Here is a 22715-nt window from a genome sequence, read left to right as displayed (position 1 = left end):
ATTTATTTTATTATTTCTATGTATATGAAAGCTGTTTGAACCACATTCATAAATGCCCACAGAGGTTATAAGAGGACATTAGATCCCCTGAAACTGGAGTTATAGTCAGTTGTGAACTACCACATGGATGGGTGTTGGCAACCAAACCCCAGTCCTCTGTAATAACAGCCTCTATTCTTAACCACTGAGCCATCTCCCATCAACCCCCCCCCCCCCAGTGCTATCTATTTTTTTTTTTTTTATTTATTGTATTGATGAGTACACTGTAGCTGTCTTCACACACCAGAAGAGGGCATCCAATCTCATTACGGATGGTTGTGAGCCACCATGTGGTTGCTGGGATTTGAACTCAGGACCTCTGGAAGAGCAGTCAGTGCTCTTAACCGCTGAGCCATCTCTCCAGCCCGCTATCTATTTTTTAAAAGCACATCTCTTGTAGCCATTCCTTGCTTAGGTCCATACCGCCTTATTATGGAGGTCCCTGCAGGATCATAGCAGCTCCTGTGTTGTTCTTCCAATCTCACTGATGTCAAAGGGGAAGAAAAAGAAGAAGTGCTGTCTTTTAGCTTCAGTCCTTTGTGTCCTTCGGTCTTTTCTGGGGACCCTCTATCAGAGGCACCAGATCTCCCACCAGAATGACATTGCTGCTGTGTTTTAGCTGGAGATCCTGAGGTAAAGAGAAGACATCAGGGAGGATTAGCAAATATTGGAAATCATTATACCCAAACTAAGGACAGGTAGAAAAATAAGCAGTTTGAAGTTTGTTTTAACTGCAATTCTACTCTCCTAATAAAAGTTACCTCCATTTTCTGCCTGCTAATTTTACATGGTTACATATCTGGAATCCTGATTTCACAGGGGTGAAAGATTTTGGCTAGGATTTTAAAATGTTTTACTTGTTCAGCTGGTTTGTTTGTGGCAATAGGTACATTTTAAGAAGAAAACTTCAGTAAGAATATACATTTTGTCGGTGACTTTAATTTTTATGTTTCTAATGTATGGATTGGCAAGCCAAATTCTGTTCACACTTTTAAGACACTTCATCTTACAAAAAAAATCATATTACATTTATTTGCGTGTGTGTATATGTATGAGGGCAGGCTGTGGAAGGTGGGTGGGTAGAGGTTAGAGGACAACTTGTGGGGAGTCAGTTCTCTCCTTCCACCAAGCCAGTCCTTGGATCAAATTCAGATCCTCAGGGCTGGCCCCAAGCACCATTGTTGAGGAATCTTACCAAGTGCCCCACTGCAGCTTTAACTCACACTGCTTCTGACACCTCAGGACTACTTCAAATCACTAGAGAGTTGTTAGCTTTATGAAACAAAAATGAAGGAGAGGCTTTGGAGAGACTACAAGGAAATTGCCTTTTACTGTCCCATTGCAGAGAACAAAAGTGTATATGCACACATACTAACTGTGGCTGGGTATTGAGCCCTTATTAAGGGTCAGGTACTTTTCTGTATCCCAGGCATCTATTATTTCTGTCTACATGGGAGCTCTGTGGAATTCGATGTTTCCTCTGTTATCAGAGGCTTAGATGAGTTCAGGCAGCAATAGGGCATGAGGTACAGGAAGGATTCTAATTCAGCCTTATCAGAAGCTGACAGTCTCTGGGAGGATGGTAAGCCATGTCGTCTTACTGCCTGCTTTCAAGTGGACTATGAATGGAAGCACTGGGCTGTGTCTGCCATCTTACCACACGTGTAAAGTTGGGTTGTGTGATGTCAATCTGGCTCCCACGGGCTGTAAGGCTTCCCACAAATTGGAATCAATCAGGACAGAGCAAAGGAAGAGGCTGGGACCATGCCCTTTAGTATAGTTCAGCCAGCAGTACTGGGAACCCCAGAGCTCAGGGATCTGGAGTACTAATACTTTATGTCTGCAGTATCACAGGCAATGCTGTATGCATGATTCAGGAGCTGACATAGCTGTGGTGATGGGAGATGAAGAAACAACAGGCACACCTACAGAAAAGCTGTCACACTAACAAGTCAGCACATGGTAGAGGCTGGTTAGCTAATCTCAGTAGGAGGTCTCTGTAGGAGAGCAGTCTTAGGCTGCAGCTATCCAAGAGGAGGGAGCTGTGTTTGATAGTTTCTGCAAAAGCCAGTTTTAGCTAATAGCCAATCATTCCTATGTTTTGGTACTCAAACCATGGGGAGGCTTTGCCATTCCTATGGATCTGAGACATTGGGGCCCTTGACGTGGCTGTCCTTGTTCACATCTGCTCACCACAGGTTATTATGGGCTGTTTCATTCAATCCTCTCACCAAGCCAATGAGACCATTAGTGTTATCTACACTAATAATAATAATAGTTGGTAATAATGGTAGAAGAGGGTTAAAGAAATTCCTCAAGTTTTCTCACAGACTGATTTCTCCCGCCCAATACTGCGTTCCAACGAGACAGACTTACAGAAATGTTTTTGTTTCATGTTTTTCTAAACGTCTTTCACTCTTCCTCTAGCATTGAATATTTAGTACAAAATAAAAATAGTCTCCATTGATCTAATCCTACCAATCTAAAGGTCTTTCATGTCTCATCTCTCTTGACAGAGAAGTTCTTTGGTTTCCCCAGTGGAACTAAGACATGAAGCTAATAGAGAGATAAAAGAAAAACTGTACAGCTCCACTCTCATAACGTCACCCGTTTTATTCCTGTTCTGAGGTCAGAACACCAAGAGCATCTGCTTTCCCTGTCTGTATCATCATGCAGAGTGTTTGCTGTTAATCCATCTTGCTTGGTTGATAACTATTGAAGACGGGGATTTTCACATTCATTCTGACTACCAATGAAGGCTGGAAGTTGGGAGCTGTCTGTCCCTTGGCATATGGCAGTTTTGACCTGTGACTCTGAGCTGTGTCTTTTGAGGGGATCTCTAGATGCTGCTGACAATAAGCTACTGGGATTCTTCAGCCTGCCTGTAGAAATAGAGGCATCATCACCATGTAAGATCAGCCTCTACGTCCACAGCTTTCCTTCCCCTCCTCAACCTCTCCAACTTCCACCTACTGTCCCTACCAGGCTTCTCAACTCACAGCTCTCAGCTTGCATCCTTCTTCACCCTTTACTAATGCAGTGAGAAGCACAGCCATGTGAGATCCTCTAGTACAGCAGTTCTGAACCTGGGGGTTGCAACACATTTTTTTGGGGGGTCACATATCAGATATCCTGCATATTAGATATTTACATTATGGTATTATGTATTACATCAGATATTACATTACATTGCTCACAACAGTAGCAAAATTACAGTTTTGAAGTAGCAACAAAATAACTTTATGGTTGGGAGTCACCACAGCATGAGGAACTGTATTAAAGAGTCTCAGCGTTAGGAAGGTTGAGAACCACTGCTCTAGAACCTTTTGCCAGTTCACAGAGGAGGAACCTGAGGCCCAGTAGGGAATGTGTTTCTTGCCCACTCATGGCCCACTGTCCATGAGCAGGGTGTGGGCAAGGCGATTCTTGGCAGGATCCTGAGGGGAAGAGCCCCAAGAGTTTGCAAAAGGAATAGGCATACCCGAGTTCCGAACTCTCTCAAGTAAAAACTGTCTGTCTCCCTTTCCTCCTTCCCATCTTGCTCTGTAATTAATAGTATCTATATCATGTTGACCAACTAGCTTCTTGGACTTCTGTTTTCCTTTTTTTTTTCCCTTTTTCTTTTTTCTTTTTTCCTTGGCCTTCTCACTGTCAAATCCCGGTTCTCACCTCTCCTGCACATCACAGAAAGAATGAGAGAAAACCTGGTAAAACCAGAAACTTCCTGTGGACCAAGGAGTAGATGACAGAGGTAAAATGGAACTCTCTCAATTGGAATACTCTGTATATGAATAAATCTTACTACCACCACATGTAAAGAATACTTTGGGGAGGGGTTACTGAGTTTTCTATTGTGTAAGTCTTGATGATGTCCCCTTTTAGGGGACTCAGAAGTGGCCTCATGCTAGTGATGGTGTCTTATCATTCCTGAAGGCAAAGCAGCTGAAGAACATTCGTTGTTTTCTCTACCTTGAAAACAGCAATGCTTCTTGACCACACTTAAGGATGCAATTCAAAACTTCTGAATTTGACATTTAATATGGAATTTTCAAAATCAGAGGCTAGATAAGTATGCTGACTCAGACCTGTAATACCAACACTTGGGAGCTCAGGATGGGAAGATCTCAGTTACAATCTTGGGGCTACGTAGAGTTCAAACTTAGCCTAAGCTATCTAGTAAAACCTTCCTCTCCAGAAATCTATCTAAATCTCTATCTATCTATCTATCTATCTATCTATCTATCTATCTATCTATCTAAAGCAAATCCATGGCTTAGGAATTTCCTCAGCAAACTCCTTGGTGTAACCTATTAAATCTGAAGACCTTTTTCTGGCCTGGTATAATGTTGCACTTCTATAATCTCAGGAAATAGAGATGAGAAAGAATTCTTACATTCAAGGCCAGCTTGGTCTACATAAATTCTAAGTGACCCTGGATTACAGAGTAGGTATAGGCTTGAATAGGGTTCTCAGTGCCTCGACAGACAAGGTGATGTTCTCATGAACTCCTTCTGCCTTTCCCAGTGGTGTGAACAGAATGAGCAATGCAGGTGACTTCCTCTGCTTGAGCTGCTAGTGGCTCCACTGTGAAGACCTCCGCAGAGGGGAGACCCTCACTCAAGTCTCAGAAAGTCGCGACCACCCAGTAATCTGCTCGAGACACCATGTACCAGAGCAATAGCGAGGTTTATTAGGGCGTGACAGCTAGCTGCCGGTCAATTTGTATGCCCACGCAGGAGCTGAATTGACCCAGACAGCCAGTTTGAGAGGGGTTTTTAAGGGGAAAAACCACAAACCAAGGAATGGGGAGGAGGCTCATGGTTGTTAGGTGGCATAACATAAAAATAGCAGAACATTCCAAAGGAACCCAACCTACATGAGTCAGGATCAAGTGAAAACTCTCTGTACGCTTATCTTTCTCAAGAATGTGGTCCTGCCCTGTCACTTCGGCCTTGCCCTGTCACTGTGGTTCTCAGCTTGGTTCTACCTGGCTATCTTGCATTCTAGCCAGTTCCCGTAACTAGCCTGTCCACATTCTTAACTTGTTTCATGGCTCAGTTTCTCCATGTCTTTATAAAGAAAGCCTAAAGAATATTTTATATGTCTAAAAAGAATTCTATATACCCAGTATCTATAATTTTTCACTCTACAACTGCACAGGCTAATCTGATACCCCATGTTGGTAAACAGTATCTAGAAAAGGAGTAACACCCTCCACTGAGAAGATTATAATCTACTTCACTAAGGAAAAGGTGGAGAAGTCTATCTCTAAGTCCCTGTGATGTGTGAGCTTAAGGGAAATGTCAGAGTGTTCTTTGGTTCCTGGAACCTTTGAGCTTTCGATCTCAGAAGGTAATTCCATTGACATGAGGTCACAAGTCAAGGTCAAGGGCATTACAAATCAAACATCACAACAGTGGGCTTGGGTCAGATCTTAGCAATTGGATAAAACACAAGCACCAAGATCATACCAGACCCAGGTCCATCTCCAAGGCTTTTACAAGTGAGTTCAGAGAAGAAAATGTCCCTTTCTCTTGACTGAAGAGGGCACTCTGTCTTTAACATCGGTGCCCATCCACCATAAAAAGGAAATGGGAAGCCTATTTGGATTATAAACTGCCATTCACTTTTAAGAAAATTCTCTAGAATCAAGAGTCATTGCAAAAATAATGTCAACTGCAAGCTTTCGGACTAAAATTGTGGCAGGCTATGATGAACAGCTTATATATGTGTCTCTGCATAATTTGAATTCAAGAAGTTCATGATTTGGACCCATAAAGCAATAAAAATAAAATAATTAAAAATGATAAAATAAAACCCCAATAAACCTTTATTGCACACCAAAAAGAGAACAACTTGATAAATATCAGTAGGACAGTAATGATATATTAATGTTCTTTTGAAAGTTTAAAAGTAAAAGCCACTTACTTGGAGAGGGGATTATTTTCTCCTTTCCAATCTCTAATTCGAATTTCAAACTGACTTGGAATTGACTTTATCATTGTAACAAAAAAAAAAAAAAAACCAAATTCAATTAAACTTTCAGAAATATTGATTGTTATGTATATTTGGTTAGGTTTGAGAGGCAGATCAAAGAAAGTTCCCTGGAGAATTTTCAATGCAAGATTCTCATTGTTGAAGGGTAAGCTCTCAGTGGCCTCCTTTAAGTCTATGGTCTTAAAGGCAACTAGTTCTGAAGGCTTCTATTGCCTGTGGAATTCTACAGATCGATGGCTTATGCCTGTGTTTTCCAGACTCAAACCCCAAAGCAACATTCTGTTAGAAAGTTTTGGAAAATTAACGCAAACTTCAAGTTCTTACCAAAAGAGAGCTGGTTACCCTTGTCTTTGAGGCTAGGAAAGAATGTTATATTTGTCTCTTTTAGTCCATTGATTTATTTTTTACACCACCCCCCTCTACAGGCTGTTGTGATACAATATATAAAGACATCAATGAAATTTTATTGGTATTGCCTTTCTCCAGAAGACGCTGGTTTTGATTAAGTTTCCTAAGAAATGTGAGCAACAAAGAATAATGCTAAGGAACTGAAAGTATGACCTGTCTCTAGAAGGAAGTTTTACTTCTAAATAATGACTGTCCATGGGTGTTAGAATTTATGCTCTGACATTTCCATTTAAAAAAATATACCAGGTATGTCTTGCCTTTCAGGGAATCTTGAAGGAAACATGAAGTAGGCTTGACAATCTTCAAAAATTTAGACATCGACAGGAGATTATAGTATGGTCTCCACTTTGGGACAAAGACAAAAGGTTTTTCAATCCGTAAGTATGGAAAGGATCAGCTGAACTCCCATCCTTTCTCTGAAGTCCTGCATTTAGGTGGGAACACATCTTTGAATATCCTCAGCTGTCCACTTGAAGAACTGTCTAGTTTAACCTATCAAAGGTAAAGTCTTCACCCAGTGCCATTAGATATAGGGACAAAGCTGTCATCATGCCATTCTCGGTAGGGTCCTTCTGAGAGCCTCCCACTGTTCCCCCATCCTCATGTCCATCCACCAGAATATCTAAGTGTCTTGGACTTTCTAAGTGAACTCCAGTGATGGAGTCTGCTGATCCCACTCCTTGAACACATTCATGTCCATTTGCTAGCAATCTCTTTTATTTTCTAAATAAGTATCCCCTAAATATCTCTTCTATTTTCTCCCTTGTTCTGCCAGGGCTTGAAGAAGCACATTTTCAAAGAACACCTGACAGAAAACATCTTGTCACTGACAACAGGTACCTTCTCTAAGAAGGGAAATTAAATCACACAGAAAGATACGTGACTTATTTTTAAACCCAACATCTTAGCCACATTTTCACTTATTAATGGCTGTAAGCAAATGAGCAAGAGATATTGTACCTAAACTTTGTTCCAAGGTGATGGAGGGCAAGAATCAGACAAAGTTCACCATGAAAAGATTGCACAGTGTATATACATTCCATTTTGCCCCTGTAAAGCAAGATCATTCTATTTGGTTTGTTAAATCACTTCCCAAAGAAAATGACATCCTTGAACAACTCACCTTAAGGTATGACATGTAGTAAACTTTCACTCATGTCAGCAAGTATCACCACTGTCTTGTCTTGTGTGTGTGTGTGTGTGTGTGTGTGTGTGTGTGTGTCCTGTGACAGAGCAATCAAGCTACCAAGTATTTGTTGAAGACCATTAAATACCACACATTGGACTGAACAGAAACTCCTGAAAAATATAAAATAATGACTCTATGTGATTCTTTCCCTCTAGCTGGGAAGTCTGTTCTAATTATCAGATGCAATGCAAATCCAAGAGTCTTTCCTTGAGAACACTCAGCAAAGGCTTCAGGCTAAAATGGGGGAAAAGGTGAGCTTTGAGAAGTAGGAAGCATAGGTTGGCAGAAAGATAAGAAGAAAGACAGGGAGATGAGGCACACAGCAGGAGATGCTAGGCAGATGCCAATTAAGTCCAGACTCTGGCCTAACCTTATGCCAATCACAGGGCCCCTCCCTGCTTCAATCTTCCCTCTTTGTTATAAGGAATGAATAATTTCATGCAAGGATGAACATGTCAAATAATTATGGACACAAAGTCTCTGATCTGTAATTAGTGTGATAATGGGGGGGGAGAGGAAGAGAGAGAGAGAGAGAGAGAGAGAGAGAGAGAGAGAGAGAGAGAGAGAACGAGAGAACACTACTTGTCAGAAATACGGAGTTCCAATTTATTCATTTTCATACAAAATCTTGATTGGGTGCCTGTTGTGTTTGTGTAGCCCTCAGGGATACAACGGTGCCTGTTTATGAAATATTGGCCTTTCTTCAATACACACACTGAAGGTCTGTTGTCCTCTGGGGAGATGGCACTAACAGGTGTTAGTGTCAGTACTTGACAGCTGTCAAATACTGAGGACAGATAAGTTCAGTGTCTTATATCAAAGAATTACATACCTTGTCTCCTTCCTGGGAGGAATATAGAGATGTTATGTTTTAAATCGTCTGCAGGTGTAGAACTTCAGCTCTGGGGAGGCTTCGTTTCATGTTCAAAGTCACATGGTAGGCAAACAGCAGAATCCTGGCTCAAACCTGAAACTCAGATTGTTGAGTCCAAATTTCTTTCAGTCGTAAAAAAGAAATTAATATTCTAACCAAGTAAACACTTTTTTGGTTTATTCCCAGAAGGTAGCTTTCCTAACTTGGAACATAATCATCCCTATTGGAAATTAGGCCATATACAGGCCACATCTATGGCTCCCAACAGAATGACTGGCATTATCAAACAGACGAGTAAGTAAGTGCCTGCAGACAAGCAGTTGGACAAGAGCTGTTGCACCCAAGGAACCCCAGCTGTCCAAGGAGGGGAAGGATGCTCTGGGATAGCCCTCACTGAGACTCTGTGGGCCAGTGCTTGTCTCTGGAACTTCTCAGCCTCCTTATCTGTGAGAAATGAGTTTCTGTTGATTGAGTCACCAGGTGTGGGATATTTTATTAAGTCAACCCAAGCTAAGACAAAGATCTTGTGCTAGCTAGATTCAGTAACCAGAGACAGATATAATTACTTAAAAGCAGTAGTTTCCAACCTCCCTAAAGCTTTGACCCTGTAACATGGCTCTTCATAGTGTGGTGACCCCCATGCATAAAATTATTCATTGCTACTTCATAACTGTAATCTTGCTATTGTTATGAATTGTAATGTAAATATCTGATATGCAGGCTATCTGATATGGGAGCCTCAAAGGGGTTATGATTCATTGGTTAAGAACCACTGATTTTTTTTCTCTTGGGTTAAATTCTGAGCCATATGTTTGACCTACTTTATGAAGCGGTCAGAGACCCTGGTTCCCTTTGCCCCCCCCCAAATGATAACATTTTATCTTTGCCCCCAAAATGATAACATTTTGTATCTACAGTCAACACAGGGAAAAGGAGAGAAGTAATAGAAGCCCTTAGCCCAGTATTAATGAAGATGACTGAGAAGTTAAAGAGTTATGAACATATTCCATTGGTTAGAATTTAGTTGCAAGGGAAGCTGGGATCTGTTCTCCATGGATATGTGCCCACAAAAATTCATAAAGTTCACTCATACCAAGGGCATCATGGTTTTTGAGGAGTGATCAGTAGTTTTTGCCATCATCTGGTTTATGAAAAGTAAAGTATCTAATAATTATAGAATATATCTTTTTTTAAATTCTAGAATGATTCAAGTCTAATAAAAACATGTTTTCCATGTACTTGTAGTCTTTCCTCTGATCTGAAAGGGCTATGACTAAATCCTAAATGTTTGTGTATTAGTTTAACCTTTGCCACCTCACTTCTGGGAGTAAGGCATGTAAAAAAAAAATAACACCTAGAATAACACACACACACACACACACACAAATATAAACACTAAAAATGTTCGCTATGTTTCCCTATGTTTGCACTAGTTATTTCACACCCACTTCTAATCAGAATACCTTTCCTGTTAAATCACCCAAGTGTATGCAGGTTTCTTCCTAATTCCTACTTGGTTGTATATCTGACATCTCTTCCCCCACTGTGTCAGTCTTTGGGAGAAGTAGAAAGTTTGCCTGAAGTCACTACCAAAAGTGGTGTCAGAAAAAAAAAAATTAAGCTGCATGAAGAATATGTAAACATTTAAAAAGACATCATAGAGTATGACACATGGCCACTGTGGTCAACGAGAGCTGTTGTACAAAACAGCAGAAAACAGTACTTCAAAGGACAGGTTTTCTGGCAGTTTGGAGGCTGGTCAGAGCATCTGCCACTCTCACTAGTGGTTTATGGGGAGAGTATTTTTCCTGGCTTGCAGACACCTCCATCTTTCTGTGTCCACATAAGGCACAGAGAGCTTTCCAGTGACTCACTGGGATCATATCCTCTCCCCCACACGACCTCATTTTACCATAATTATTTCCTTACTCCAGATACAGCCATACTGAGAGAAGGAGCTTTAAGATATGAATGGGGCTCAAGTCTAGTGCACAGAAACCACAATTTGGTATGCATTTGTCTTTGTGTGCTTGTGTGTGTGTGCGTGTGTGTGTGTGTGTGTGTGGTGAATGTGTGCCTTTGGCAGTGACTCCCAGATAGATGCTTCAAGAGGCTAAATGCTTCAGGTTCATTTAGCTGATAGATTTGCCCTGAGCTTAGCAAAAGCCACTTCAAAAACTATACAAGCTATCTTAGGCCCACTTTCAGAAATGCACCAGAAACAGAGCATCTTTCAAGTTGGAAGCTGTGCTTTAGGAAGAAATCAATTCAAAATCAGCAGGCAGTTTTCTGCTGACAGAACCTTCCTGGACCTCCAGCCCTTTCCTCTCTTGTTTTATGAAAGGCTCTTTGATTAAAAATCATAAAAAACAAAAACCAATAAAAGTTGTGTGTACTGTTTCAATACCCATTTTCTCCTTTCTTCAGACAAAACAAGATTCCTGGATGTCTATCTGTTCCTCTTGGATGATTTCCTTTCAATTACAAAAATTGAGCGTAACAAAACGCTTCATGCTATTATTTCTAAGTAAGCTTCAGAATGAGGCTGTGGATATTTCCACATTGCTTCTGTCCGAGCTGCATGCTATTCTCGAACACTTAAGTTAGATCTCATGCACAACAAAGCAAAGTAGTAACCAACAAGTTATGTTTCTCAAGAATAGCAAGGCAGAGGTACATCTGAGAACAACTCAGTCTATAACCTTTTAAGGTAAGTACCATAATCTCTGGAACTTTATACCTGGCCCACCAACTCATGGTGTATTTCTCCATATTGGCCAGTGCAAGAAGTCTACCAGAGTAGGTGTAAGGCCCTAAGCTGTGTGCAGCTACAGAGCAAGGAAGCAGCATCCAGTGCTCACTCTGACTTAATGTGTTCACAATCACTTCGAGAGTTCAGGACATTTTTGAGAAATTACCATTTTGAGCAGGAGGTTGAGGGTGGCATGGAGCCTTAATCTTTTGGTGCCTACTTTCATGAGAAATGCAGAAGCCATCCCAAATGTACTGCTGGGCCGTGGACAAAATGCAGCACAGTCCTAACTGGGAACTAGAGTCAAAAGACATCTATAGCGAATGAGCATTTTTCCTCTTTTCAATGTCAGTTGTGATGACAATTTCAATATCATTGTGATGACACAATTGTTTTTTACTATTGCTTAAGCCTTCAGTCTAGTTAATGCTTCAAGACACTAAAGATGGCATGTTGGTCAGAGGGACAAAACCTTTAAGCAATAACTAGACAGACACCTACAAGTCAATCTAGTACTAGGTGTTGAATGGTTTTCACAATCTTCACACCTTTTAAAAAAATTACCATTTTATGTATCTGAAGCTCTTTCAATTACTTAATTGCTTAATTAATTAATGCTCTAGGGCTTGCAAGCTACTTATAATTTCATATTAGATCCCATGCATAGGCATAAGAAGAGACTCTTGTACCTACTTCCTCTGAGGCAGATTAAAGTCCTGGCAATGAAGACCATCTAGATGGTGTGATGCTGACGAGCGTGCTTCTCAATAGTGGATGACAGTCATTATTTAGTCAAGCAACTGACCCAGGAATTGGAAACACTTTGCTTTAAATCCCCAAGTTGTGAGAAAGTTCAAAATTTACAGTGAGCACGAAGCTAGATGTCCACAGATTTGCTTCTAAGCATCTATTGCTTTATGTGAACGTTAGGCAAGAGCATCTCTATTTGTTCCTGACACACTGCACTCTTCGTCTTGGTTTTTAGAAACCTAGAGGCTTAGACACTGGTTTCATGTACCCTTCACTAACTCTTGACCTGCAAGCTATAGTAAAAGCCACAATGCTTCATCAGCCCATTCTTCTAGACAACCTGATAGTCAAAAGCATTGATTCCCTCCACGTTAGGTATGCGTGAATTTGCATCATCCAGCAATGTTATTTGCCACCAACCCCATATTGATTTTTTTGGTCCTTTTCCTTTTTTGGGGAGGGGGCATGGCATGAATTCCTGACCATGGGAAGAGAAGGAAGCAGAATTCCATCAATTTCCACTCCTGTGGCAGCGAACCAGCCCAAGCATAGCAGAGCAACCTTGAACAGTGAATGAATGACTTATCAAATACATAGCAAGCACATTTAGTTATGGTCTGTAGCTGAGCGGTACGCTTAAATGTCTCCCATACACTAACCCCTGATGGAATGCAACCTCTTCCTTCCAAAGTAGAGGGACTGCACATGAGAAGCTCATGCCTTGTGTCATATTGAAAGATGACACTAAGAGGTATAAGAACTTTTGTGTTTGATTGGTCTGGAACCCATGATGTTCTATCGAGGTCTGTCAGCTTTCCAGACCTGTGATGGTGGTGGTGGTGGTGGTGGTGGTGGTGGTGGTGGTGGTGGTTGTCATGGCTAGAACACACGTAATAAAAGACCATTCATCTTATTGGAGAGAGAGGGGAAAGAATGAATATGAATTAATCAAGGTCTCACAATCCCCTTCAGGCAGACATCAATCTAAAACCTCCCACCAAGTCTCACCTCTTAAAGGTTCACCTACCCTCCAACCATAGTACTGTCATCCTGGGGATCAAGTCTTTGAGCAGTGGGGGACAGTTTAACATCTATAGAATGCTGTTGAGAGCTTTTGATGCCGTTTCTGGGAATTTGGCATTTGTCACTGGGCTCAGACAAGGAAGTAGGCTCAGATAAGAGTATTAGAAACAGTGACCATGGGGCTTTGGTTACCACTTTGTTATGTGACCTCTTTGCTTGCTACTTTACTTAATCATTACCTTGTGTGATTCTTTCTCTTACTACTTTACTTACTATCTTGTGTGATCTTCTTGTTTACTACTTGGCTTGATTACTTTGTCTCTGATCTAAGAACTTACCATGTTTTTTGGATGTACCTACAATGATATAAAAGCAGACTGGGAAAGAATAAAGCTGCTTCGGCCTCAGAACTGGCTGGAGTCATGTTATAATTTTGTCTAATTGTTTTTTCTTCTTTTTCAATCCCCACTCCCTCCCATGAGACCCTGTTGACTAACTGAGCTGGTGCACTGGCTGGCTTTGTGTCAACTTGACACAAGCTGGAGTTATCACAGAGAAAGGAGCTTCAGTTGAGGAAATGCCTCCATGAGATCCAGCCGTAAGGCATTTTCTCAATTAGTGATCAAGGAGGGAAGCCCCTTGGTGGTGCCATCCCTGAGCTGGTAGTCTTGAGTTCTATAAGAAAGAGTAAACTGAGCAAACCAGGGGAAGCAAGCCAGTAAGAAACATCCCTCCATGGCCTCTGCATCAGCTCCTGCTTCCTATCCTGAGTGAGTTCCTGTCCTGAACTCCTTTGGTGAGGAAAAGCAAAATGAATATGTAAGCTGAATACTCTTTCCTCCCCAACTTGCTTCTTGGTCATGAAGTTTGAGGAATAGAAACCCTGACTAAGACAGTTGGCTTTGTCAGGATACACAGGACAAAGCCTGCATAAGCCAGAGCCTTTTACGAGCAATGCTGGAAATGCTGTTGCTTGGTGTGTGTTGGGCAAGCTGTGTCCCTACTCAAAGGATGTATAGCACATCTTAGTTCTGACTATAGCAGCTATCATGAACAATTCTGGAGTCCTGCATGCAGGACAGTGCAGTAACCTCTAGCAGGAATCTTTTTGGTTGAGGGATCAATTCGATCACAGCCCTGCCAGACTTAAGAACTGGACGTTAGAAGAAATTTGCTTTCAGTAAGTTATCTTGGTGGATGTTATCTTGGAGGATTTTTTTTTTCTGTTATTTTTGTAATATTTCCTCATAATACTTAAAGAGCCCCATTCATACTTTTAGTGTTCCAATTTGTAACTAGCGTATCTTGTTCCTTTTAACATATTGCTGTTCCTCTGATGTATTGTTGTGATTGTTTGAATGAGGCAGAGAAGCTTTAGAGTGGGAAAGGATATGGGCACCAAAAGGACAGACACTCGATCCCAAACTACAACTGTATCACATATAAGACTGTGATGGGAAAAACTAGCCAACGTTTCATTCTCAGTTGCTCATGTCTAAGTAGGAATTAGGTAACTCGTTGCTGTTGCCTTAAATGACACATTTGCAGTAGATGTATTAAAAAACGATCTTGTTCTTATATTAGAATATCAGAGAGTAGCTTCTGGTCATATATTGCCTCATGACTGAACTTTACACAAGTGGCTAGACCAGGTCCTTTTGATTTATGAAGCCCCTTATGTCCATATTATCCCAAACACGAGTGCTAACTTGAACTGCAGTTTCAGGTTTTGAGGATGGTAGATTCCAAACATCAGCCAATAGCAACATGATGTCTTGAAGCCCCACTTGCCACAGGAGACTCATGAGTAGAAACAGCCAAATCATTTTCCCAGGAAGCTGCTTAATACATTGAAATCGTCTCATCTCAGAGAACCTGGGTTTCTGACCTCATATCAGCTGACTTCCCTGTAGACTATGGCAGTAATGAGGTCTGGATACTGCCAGTATCATCTGTAATGCAGAAACAGTTCCTGCTAGTGAGAAAAGTCTCCATGATTCAGAAACAGAGGCCAACCTACCTCAGTTAGGTCTGAGGTAAATTTACAAACTTCAGGCAGCAATGACCCTGAAGAGAGCGTGTCACTTGTTTCTGTTCAGGACTTGCTGAGACCAAGAAATAGCCCTGCTGTGGTTCTTTGAAGATTAACAAATATAGAAAGAATGTATAAACTGCAGGATTTTACCTCTTATGTCTATTTAATAATCCAAGAAATAGACCTCCACTTGGAAATCCTGCTTTACACAGAAGATTCTGTGCTGTTGTCTTAGTGTCTTCTGTCTTCTTGAGACTGGTCAGAAAACGTCAGAATGAACAGCTTTGGAAACACAAAATTGCCTTTCTTTTCATTCTACTTCACTTCACATTTCATCTAATTTTATAGATAATGTATTGCACTTGCATCTAGTAGTTCTGTTTTTTTCTTGACTCATCAGGAAGTGTCTGGTGTTTTTTTTTTTTTCAGCATCCTATTTATAAGCCTTGTTTTCTTATGACATCTCTTTGAAGAGTAAAATTTTAAAAGGAGTGGTGGGGGCATAAAAGAAATCACACTAATTCTTATATTTTTATTATACAAATTTACATAGCAAACAGGAAATTTCCTGATCATGCTTAGCTTGTTCCCTGAAACCATTTTCTATCCAAATAAAAGGGAAACCCCAGGTTCTTGTACAAAGAAATTGTTTGGAGCTCATATTAAATGATTTTCCTGTCTTTGTAATACTGTTTTCTAGTTTGGGGGCTGAAAAACGTTGTTTTGTTCGTTTGCTTGTTTGTTTTACACAATATGAAAAGATATTAACAGTGTATAGCAGCATTCTTACTATAAGCCCGCACAGAAAACATATGGGTATGTATCTTCATTTTGCAAGTTTTTGATTTTCAAAGGTGAAAGGGATGTTTTGAGTGTTTCGCCTCCAGCTTTGGAGAAGGTAGATGTTGGGAAGAGCAGAGACAGTCCACACCCTGCTTAGAAACCTCACTCGCAGAGCACACAGCCTCCCTTGCTTTCGTCTGCCACACGACCAACAGCTGCCTCTATTCCTCGGCTTCTTTCATAAGGGGAATAAATGCTTTGGATGACAATAACTCACTTTTTAGATGCGATAAGCAACTGCTAAATAAAAATTATGTGTAATCATCTCCAACGTGTAACGTGAGAAGGCAGGAAGCTTGGCACAATGAGCCTGTTCTTCCGTCTTCAACAGTAGATCATTGTTCTTATAGCTATGGAGAAAAATGAGCAATTGACTGACCCTGACCTGGTTATCTTTTAAAGGTTCCCATCATTGTCCTTCTTGTAAGTTTTCCATCAAGGCAACAACATGGCCAGATAATGAGTGCAATATAGCATTATTACTGTTGTTAAGAACTAGTCTTGTTATGTGGCCCAAGAGATCTAAAACTTGCTACATAATCCAAGCTAGCATCAAATTCATGATCCTCGAGCTTCAGACTCCCACGTTCTACAATTATCGATGCTTACCATCATTCCTGACATGCGTTACTTAATCCTAAGAACTCAGTCTGCTAGTTCACCCACAGCAGGGTGTTTTAAAAACTATGCCATTAATTAACAAACTACTTTTTCATTGGTATTGAAGAAATTCAGCTTTCTAACGATTTATGTTCTCAGTACCAATATTTCTACTTACTCAGCTCTGAATACTGCAGTTCCTATCTTACTGTCCGAAGCCTATCTAGTCAACTTGCACACCAAACTAGTTTACTCCATTTGGAATTTGCTGTCTGATCAGACCTGTTTATAGTGGAAGTCATGAAGAAAGTCAACAATTACAAAGGGGATTATTAATATAAATATGTGATAAATTTTCAGTTAAAATTCAAATGCGCGAACACACACACACACACACACACACACACACACACACACACACACACACACACTTTCTTTTCCACAGAAAACATGGATAGCACAAGTAACAGTGGGAACTTCTGGCTGAACCAAGAGTTAGGAAGCCTTTCTTTCTTTACATTACTTTCACAAGCCCCTGAAGTTTAGGGACCTAAAATGGTAAACTCTCTTTGCAGGTTAGGGATTGCGGTTCATTTAAACTTTTTTTTAAAGTACTCATCTATCTAGTGATGACAAGAAAAAAAGATGCACTCTAAATGCACTCTACAACTTGAGAGTTTGATCCAGGAGAGCCCTAAATCTAGAGGAATAATGACTGTAACAAAGTAAACTCTGCAGGGAGTCTCTAACGAATGTATACAATATCCAGACTCTCTTCTAGAGCTCCAGTCTGATGTAGACAGAGGCATGAATGGGTGCCACACATGCAAAGGGTGAGTGATGAGGGAAGTACCAGAACTACCGTCTTGCTCTGCACACATACACTAATGGCACCAGCTTCCCTGGGTCACTTGTAAACTGCCTGCTTTATAGTCCTACCTCAAACACAAGAGCCACGTTTGATACTAGGATTCATTTCTTTGAATATATCAAGAAATAAATGTATACATTTTGATATCAGCTTTAAAATTCCTATTCTCCAAGTTAGTTTAATTATCTTATGTGTTTTTACAATGTTCTAACTTGAAAGAGACCTCAAAGGAAAAGCTAAACTGTTTTAAGAAGGAAAATAAGTATTTACTTTCCATTTAACACTTAGCACTTTGCCACAAGAGTTCAAACAGTGAGGTATGTTGTCTTGGCTTCGTTGTTTGAAGAATGATGATGCTTGTCATAAATTATTTTCTGGATTTGACTGCATACATATGTTAACACTGTAGTTGCTTAACTGCATCTGACACTATTTAAAACGTCACTAGAATTATTAAGAAAATCAACGTGAACTAATATATTTATTGTGAAGGAATATACTATTAATTTCATTCAAGGAAATGGCCTTAGGGTCAGAATATACCAGTGAAAGTCTACAAATTCAATTTCAGGCATGGTACCTTTTGTAATTTACAGAGTGGAAATAACAAATTTATCAAATTTGCCTAAGACAGCCAAAGCCTTAGTTGATTTATTTACGCTGAGGTAAAGGCTAGAGTACTTATGTTTGAGGGAGTGCTGGACGGTCCTGAGGAGTACAGGACAACAGAGGAATGCAGAGGAAACAGTAACCTGTTAGAGGAAGCAAAACGATGGGGAAGAATAAAGACACGTCTGTATGAAAACACCATAGTCAAACCCATTAACTAATATCCATGCTATCTTAAAAAGTTAAACAGGAAAAAAATAAACAAGAGGAGGAAAGACAAAGAACACACATCTAGTGAGTTCCTAACGATGGCATCTGTGTAGAACTAAAAGTAATTATGTCCAAAAAAGGCTAAATAGATTTTTGCAAGGAAGGATTTACGGAGAAATTTGAGGCTATATAAATTGGTTTTAAGAAGGAAGTTTGATGTTCACCTTCCAGGGAGTTTTAGTAATAAACTAGATGAGGTAACATTCCAGATTCCTTTAGCCCAAAAATCACACATTTATATGCATAAGAACTAGTGTTCTCTGGAAATATCATTAAGGGGAAGGTTAGCATAAAATTAGGAGAAAAAATACAAATAGCTCTAGGAGAGGTCACCTAGAAATATGAATTCTATACAGCATACAAAATGACATCAACTATATATCACATGCTTAAGAATGTGCATATTAAATTCCTCAGAGTTTAATGAACATTTGAGTTAAATAGGGAAATAAACAATTCATTCTGGAACAGTAGGATACAGGAAAAAGGTCACAAAAACCATTTGGGTACTGGATCTCCACAAAAGTATCTTTAAATACTTTAAATACTTGGCCAACTGGATATTAAACATAAATATACAATGAAAAATGGATTGATTATATTTTTTAATATTTCTTTTTAGTTCTGTTCATTTTCTATAAACCTAGTCTGAAAGATGAAGAGGGAACATCTCAACCAAAATGGCATTAATGAATTCCCTTGAGATCAGGAACTCAATTACTATCTTAAGGTATATAACATTAAAACATGGCCACTATCGTATCCAAGGGCAAAGTCCTAATATTTGGTGAATTTTTTAAAAAACAGCTAATAGCATGTTCTCCTTTAAAGCAAGCAAAGCAATCATAGTCATTGGATAACATCTACTATAAAGAAATGGTCTTTAATATCTTCTTTAACATATTAAAAAAACAAAAGTGGCAATTCAATAAGGATCCTTCCATTGTTCTTTATACAGATTTAAATGCTGTCTTATAATTTATCCGTTATATTTATTTATAATTGGTAACTTTCTAATCACTGAGATTAGAAATTACAGTATTTACTGAGCTAAATTCTTTCACAAAGTAAGGCACAACTACATGATCACAAGTAGTAAACACAATATAAATAATATACCCAAAAACTGAAGGAGAAAATATTCATGCAAAATTATGTACAGAAGCTATGGATATATGATCCAATTCAGAGAAGCATAAACTGTCAGACTTGTGGCTGGACCATGTTACAATAAGTTCATTACTTCTTACAGAAAGAACACAGTGGGTTTTTTATTCTATATTATACAACTTTACATAAATTCAGGAAGTTTATACACAGTATTCACATGTGCAACAATAACAATTTGATCATTGAAATTCAGGCAATGGGCAATTAAGACACGGGAAAATCTGGCACATTATAATTATAGAAGATCATTCATCAAGCTTATGTCTAGGGATACTAAATTGATGGCACATTTAAATCTTATAGATCAAGTTATCCATGGTTTTTATAGCCAAAGTGCATTAAAAAAAACTGCTATAGTTAAACAGATCACAAATATCAAAATATACGGCTGTCATTTGCCTTCTGCTTAGAGGCTAAACATCTTATGCAAATGCAAGAGTAAAAAAGTAGCCATAAAGACCTCAAAACTATATAAAATAACCATGAAGACCTTTTAAGAGGCATGGGAACGTAAATTTGGCAGTTGCTATTTAATATTACGATAAGGAAACCATTAAACTAGCTAATTCCACTTTAAGAGGTAGTTGAACAAAATGTTTATTTGTACACCAAACTGAGGTTTTTGTGTTTGTTTCCTTTTCTTTCTTCAAAACGAGTCTCAGCAGCTTTACCTGCTATCCATTACAAATATTCTTTACATACAGCTTACTGGACACATACCCAGCACAATCTGACTTTAATTCCCCTTTCTGTGCTGGGGTTTGCAGTTTGCCAACACTTGATGCCAATTTTGTATGGTAGCCAAGAACTGGAACTCTGTACATGGCAGCTTCAACCCACTGACAAGACAAGACTACTTAGCAAACATCTAAATGTACAGCCAGAAAGAACTCACAAGACTGGTTAAGTAAAGGAGAAAAAAATCTTCAGTTTTTGTTTCTAGTCCATACTGAATAGTCCATACTGGTTTGTTTGGCTTCATCGTGTCATCAGTATAGTAGCGTGTGGTAGAGACATTATTTGGGACCTATGACATAAGATTACTGGGGAAACAAGAAAACTACCATAAACATGATTTTCTTTGTCGCCACTCCTGTTTTTTGTGAAGTAGGGATGCACAAAAAGAAAGTCTGCAGTGTCTTCAATTAATGGATAAAATGAACAAATATCTTAATCCAGAATTTTCACAAAGTAGTACTGTGAATATCTGCATTTTTCTAACATACTTCAAAGAATTTATATGCAAAAAACAAAAATGTAGAATTAGGCCTACCCAAAAGGATTCACAATTATATAAAATGCATAAACAGCTCAGTCTATATGACCCAACTATTATTGTTAACATAGAGCCATTGTATCACTCCAGTATATAAGCTCGAGGATATATATCTATCCAAGTCCTGGAGTATAGTCAATGTCCTCAGTAATTACCGAAAGCAGGGTTTAACTTTGTTTAATAATTAGAAATTACATGTCAGCCTCTTGCTGTTTGTGTATGTTGTATGTCATAAAAACATGAAGATCCCAACATACTCCTGAGAGCAATGTGTATTATAAACTCTTTCTTGCAAATGAAATATTAGCTCTTACCTTTCTCTGCTATTATTATTAAATGACTACAATGATTCAATGTGTAACTTTGTATGTCTTCTTCAGAAAGATAATTTAAAAACTAGTATGTAGTAAGTTCAGTCTTCAGATGCTTTTCCAATAACAAGTGTATCAGTTGGCAGACAAATGACCTTTAAGGGGTCTAGCAACTGTATTTTCATTTTTTTCATAATTTAGGAGCTCGTAGGTATATGGAGGTGTGGGGCCTTATGGACTCTGTTCTGTACTGTTGTGTGATCTCATAGCATGATTTTTTTTTTCAAAGTTAAAAGATCCCCAGTTAATAAGGACTCCTCATCAGAGACATGAAGCCAGCTTTCTAACTGTCAATGTATTCTTTCCTAGTAGGTTAATAAAGTATAAAGAAGAATTTTACCATTTGATTTTGTCTTCACTGACATGACAGTAGCAGTTCTTATCTTTAAAAGGCTAAACTGCAAGCACAGTTACAGTGAGGCTGAGCTACACTATGAAGTTAGAAAGCAAACTTCCTAAAGATGCTTAAAGGAGGGAGTGAGGCTGTGCTGTGAGATCATTCCAGAAAACTTTACCAGCAAAATCAAGGATCAGGCCAGCACATGGTTCTACTACTCACCCTCCAGCTCGGGGTGGGGGTGGGGCATTAATACAATTGTTTAGGGGACTGTGTGTGTGTTTGAAATAAGATAGAGAAGTGCAACTTAACTCTAGTTTCATAAATACAATCCCAGAAGTACCATAAATTTTACATAGGAGTTCATGAAATCTACTTGAGAATTTAATTGATACTGCCCAAACAGAAACCACACTTGAATTCATGGTTAACACATCATTTAGCATAAACTGCATTTAGAACACTCAAGTAATATGTATAACACAACAACATATTTGAGCTACAGAGCTCTACAGGAGGAAACCAGGAAGTGTTACGTTCCTGTGCATGACTCCACCAAGAGAACAGAATCACTGTGTTACTGTGCAACAAAACTGCAACAAGTGATACGAACCATCCAGACACTCTGTACAGAGAATCTGAGAGAAACAAGCTACGGAACTGTAGTCATCATCTGTGAATAATTAAATTATATTTAAAAAAATACATTGCTATTTTCTGTCCAAAGATTATTTACATTTCATTGGCTAATTCTGACCTTGGCATGAAAGCTGTTTTAGGGGTTTAATGGAAAAAAGTAATTAAAGATGAACCCAAGTCTCACAAAAATAGAAGAGTTTTACTTGATACTGGTAACATTCCAAAATATACGAATTCCAATTTGGCCTAGTATGCAACCAGAGTCCAAATCAATTTATTAAAAGTCTAATGTTAGTGTGACACTACTCTGCAGTTGTGATAACCCGTTATCCTTGCAAATCATTGAAACATGCATTACAGACACGAACAGGCTTCTTCGAAGAAGGAGTTAAGGCGTTTTTGGCTGAACACTCAGCACAGAAGATATTTCCACACTGTCGGCAGTGATGCTGGTAAAACAAAAATTAAACAGTCTCAAGCACAGAAGCTATAGCACGAGCTTTATAAAGCTACATTACTATTACAAAGCACAAGATGAGTCTGATGATATCTCTGTGAGTATCTGAGTTTATCCCCCATGTAATTTAACCCGTAAACTGACCACACACTGTGGTAATATTTTAGATGGACTTTGCCTCTATCCTAGAATTCCCAAGAGAATT

At 39.2% G+C, this 22715-nt stretch overlaps 1 protein-coding gene across 2 annotated transcripts in view; it reads right to left on the bottom strand.

The window, feature by feature from the left end:
* Nucleotides 1–18848: 18848 nt before the first annotated feature.
* Nucleotides 18849–22715, bottom strand: part of Eea1 (early endosome antigen 1) — a 116017-nt gene continuing 112150 nt past the window's right edge. For both annotated transcript variants that reach the window (XM_028783097.1, XM_028783099.1), the window contains one exon: nt 18849–22502. In XM_028783097.1, coding sequence (XP_028638930.1) covers nt 22380–22502 — 123 coding nt within the window. In that variant the 3' untranslated portion in view covers nt 18849–22379. The remainder of the gene's footprint in view (nt 22503–22715) is intronic.

This window comes from Grammomys surdaster, unplaced genomic scaffold, assembly GCF_004785775.1.
Source record: "Grammomys surdaster isolate TR1022 unplaced genomic scaffold, NIH_TR_1.0 958, whole genome shotgun sequence".
NCBI lineage: Eukaryota > Metazoa > Chordata > Mammalia > Rodentia > Muridae > Grammomys > Grammomys surdaster.
This window is presented reverse-complemented; position numbering and strand designations above follow the sequence as displayed.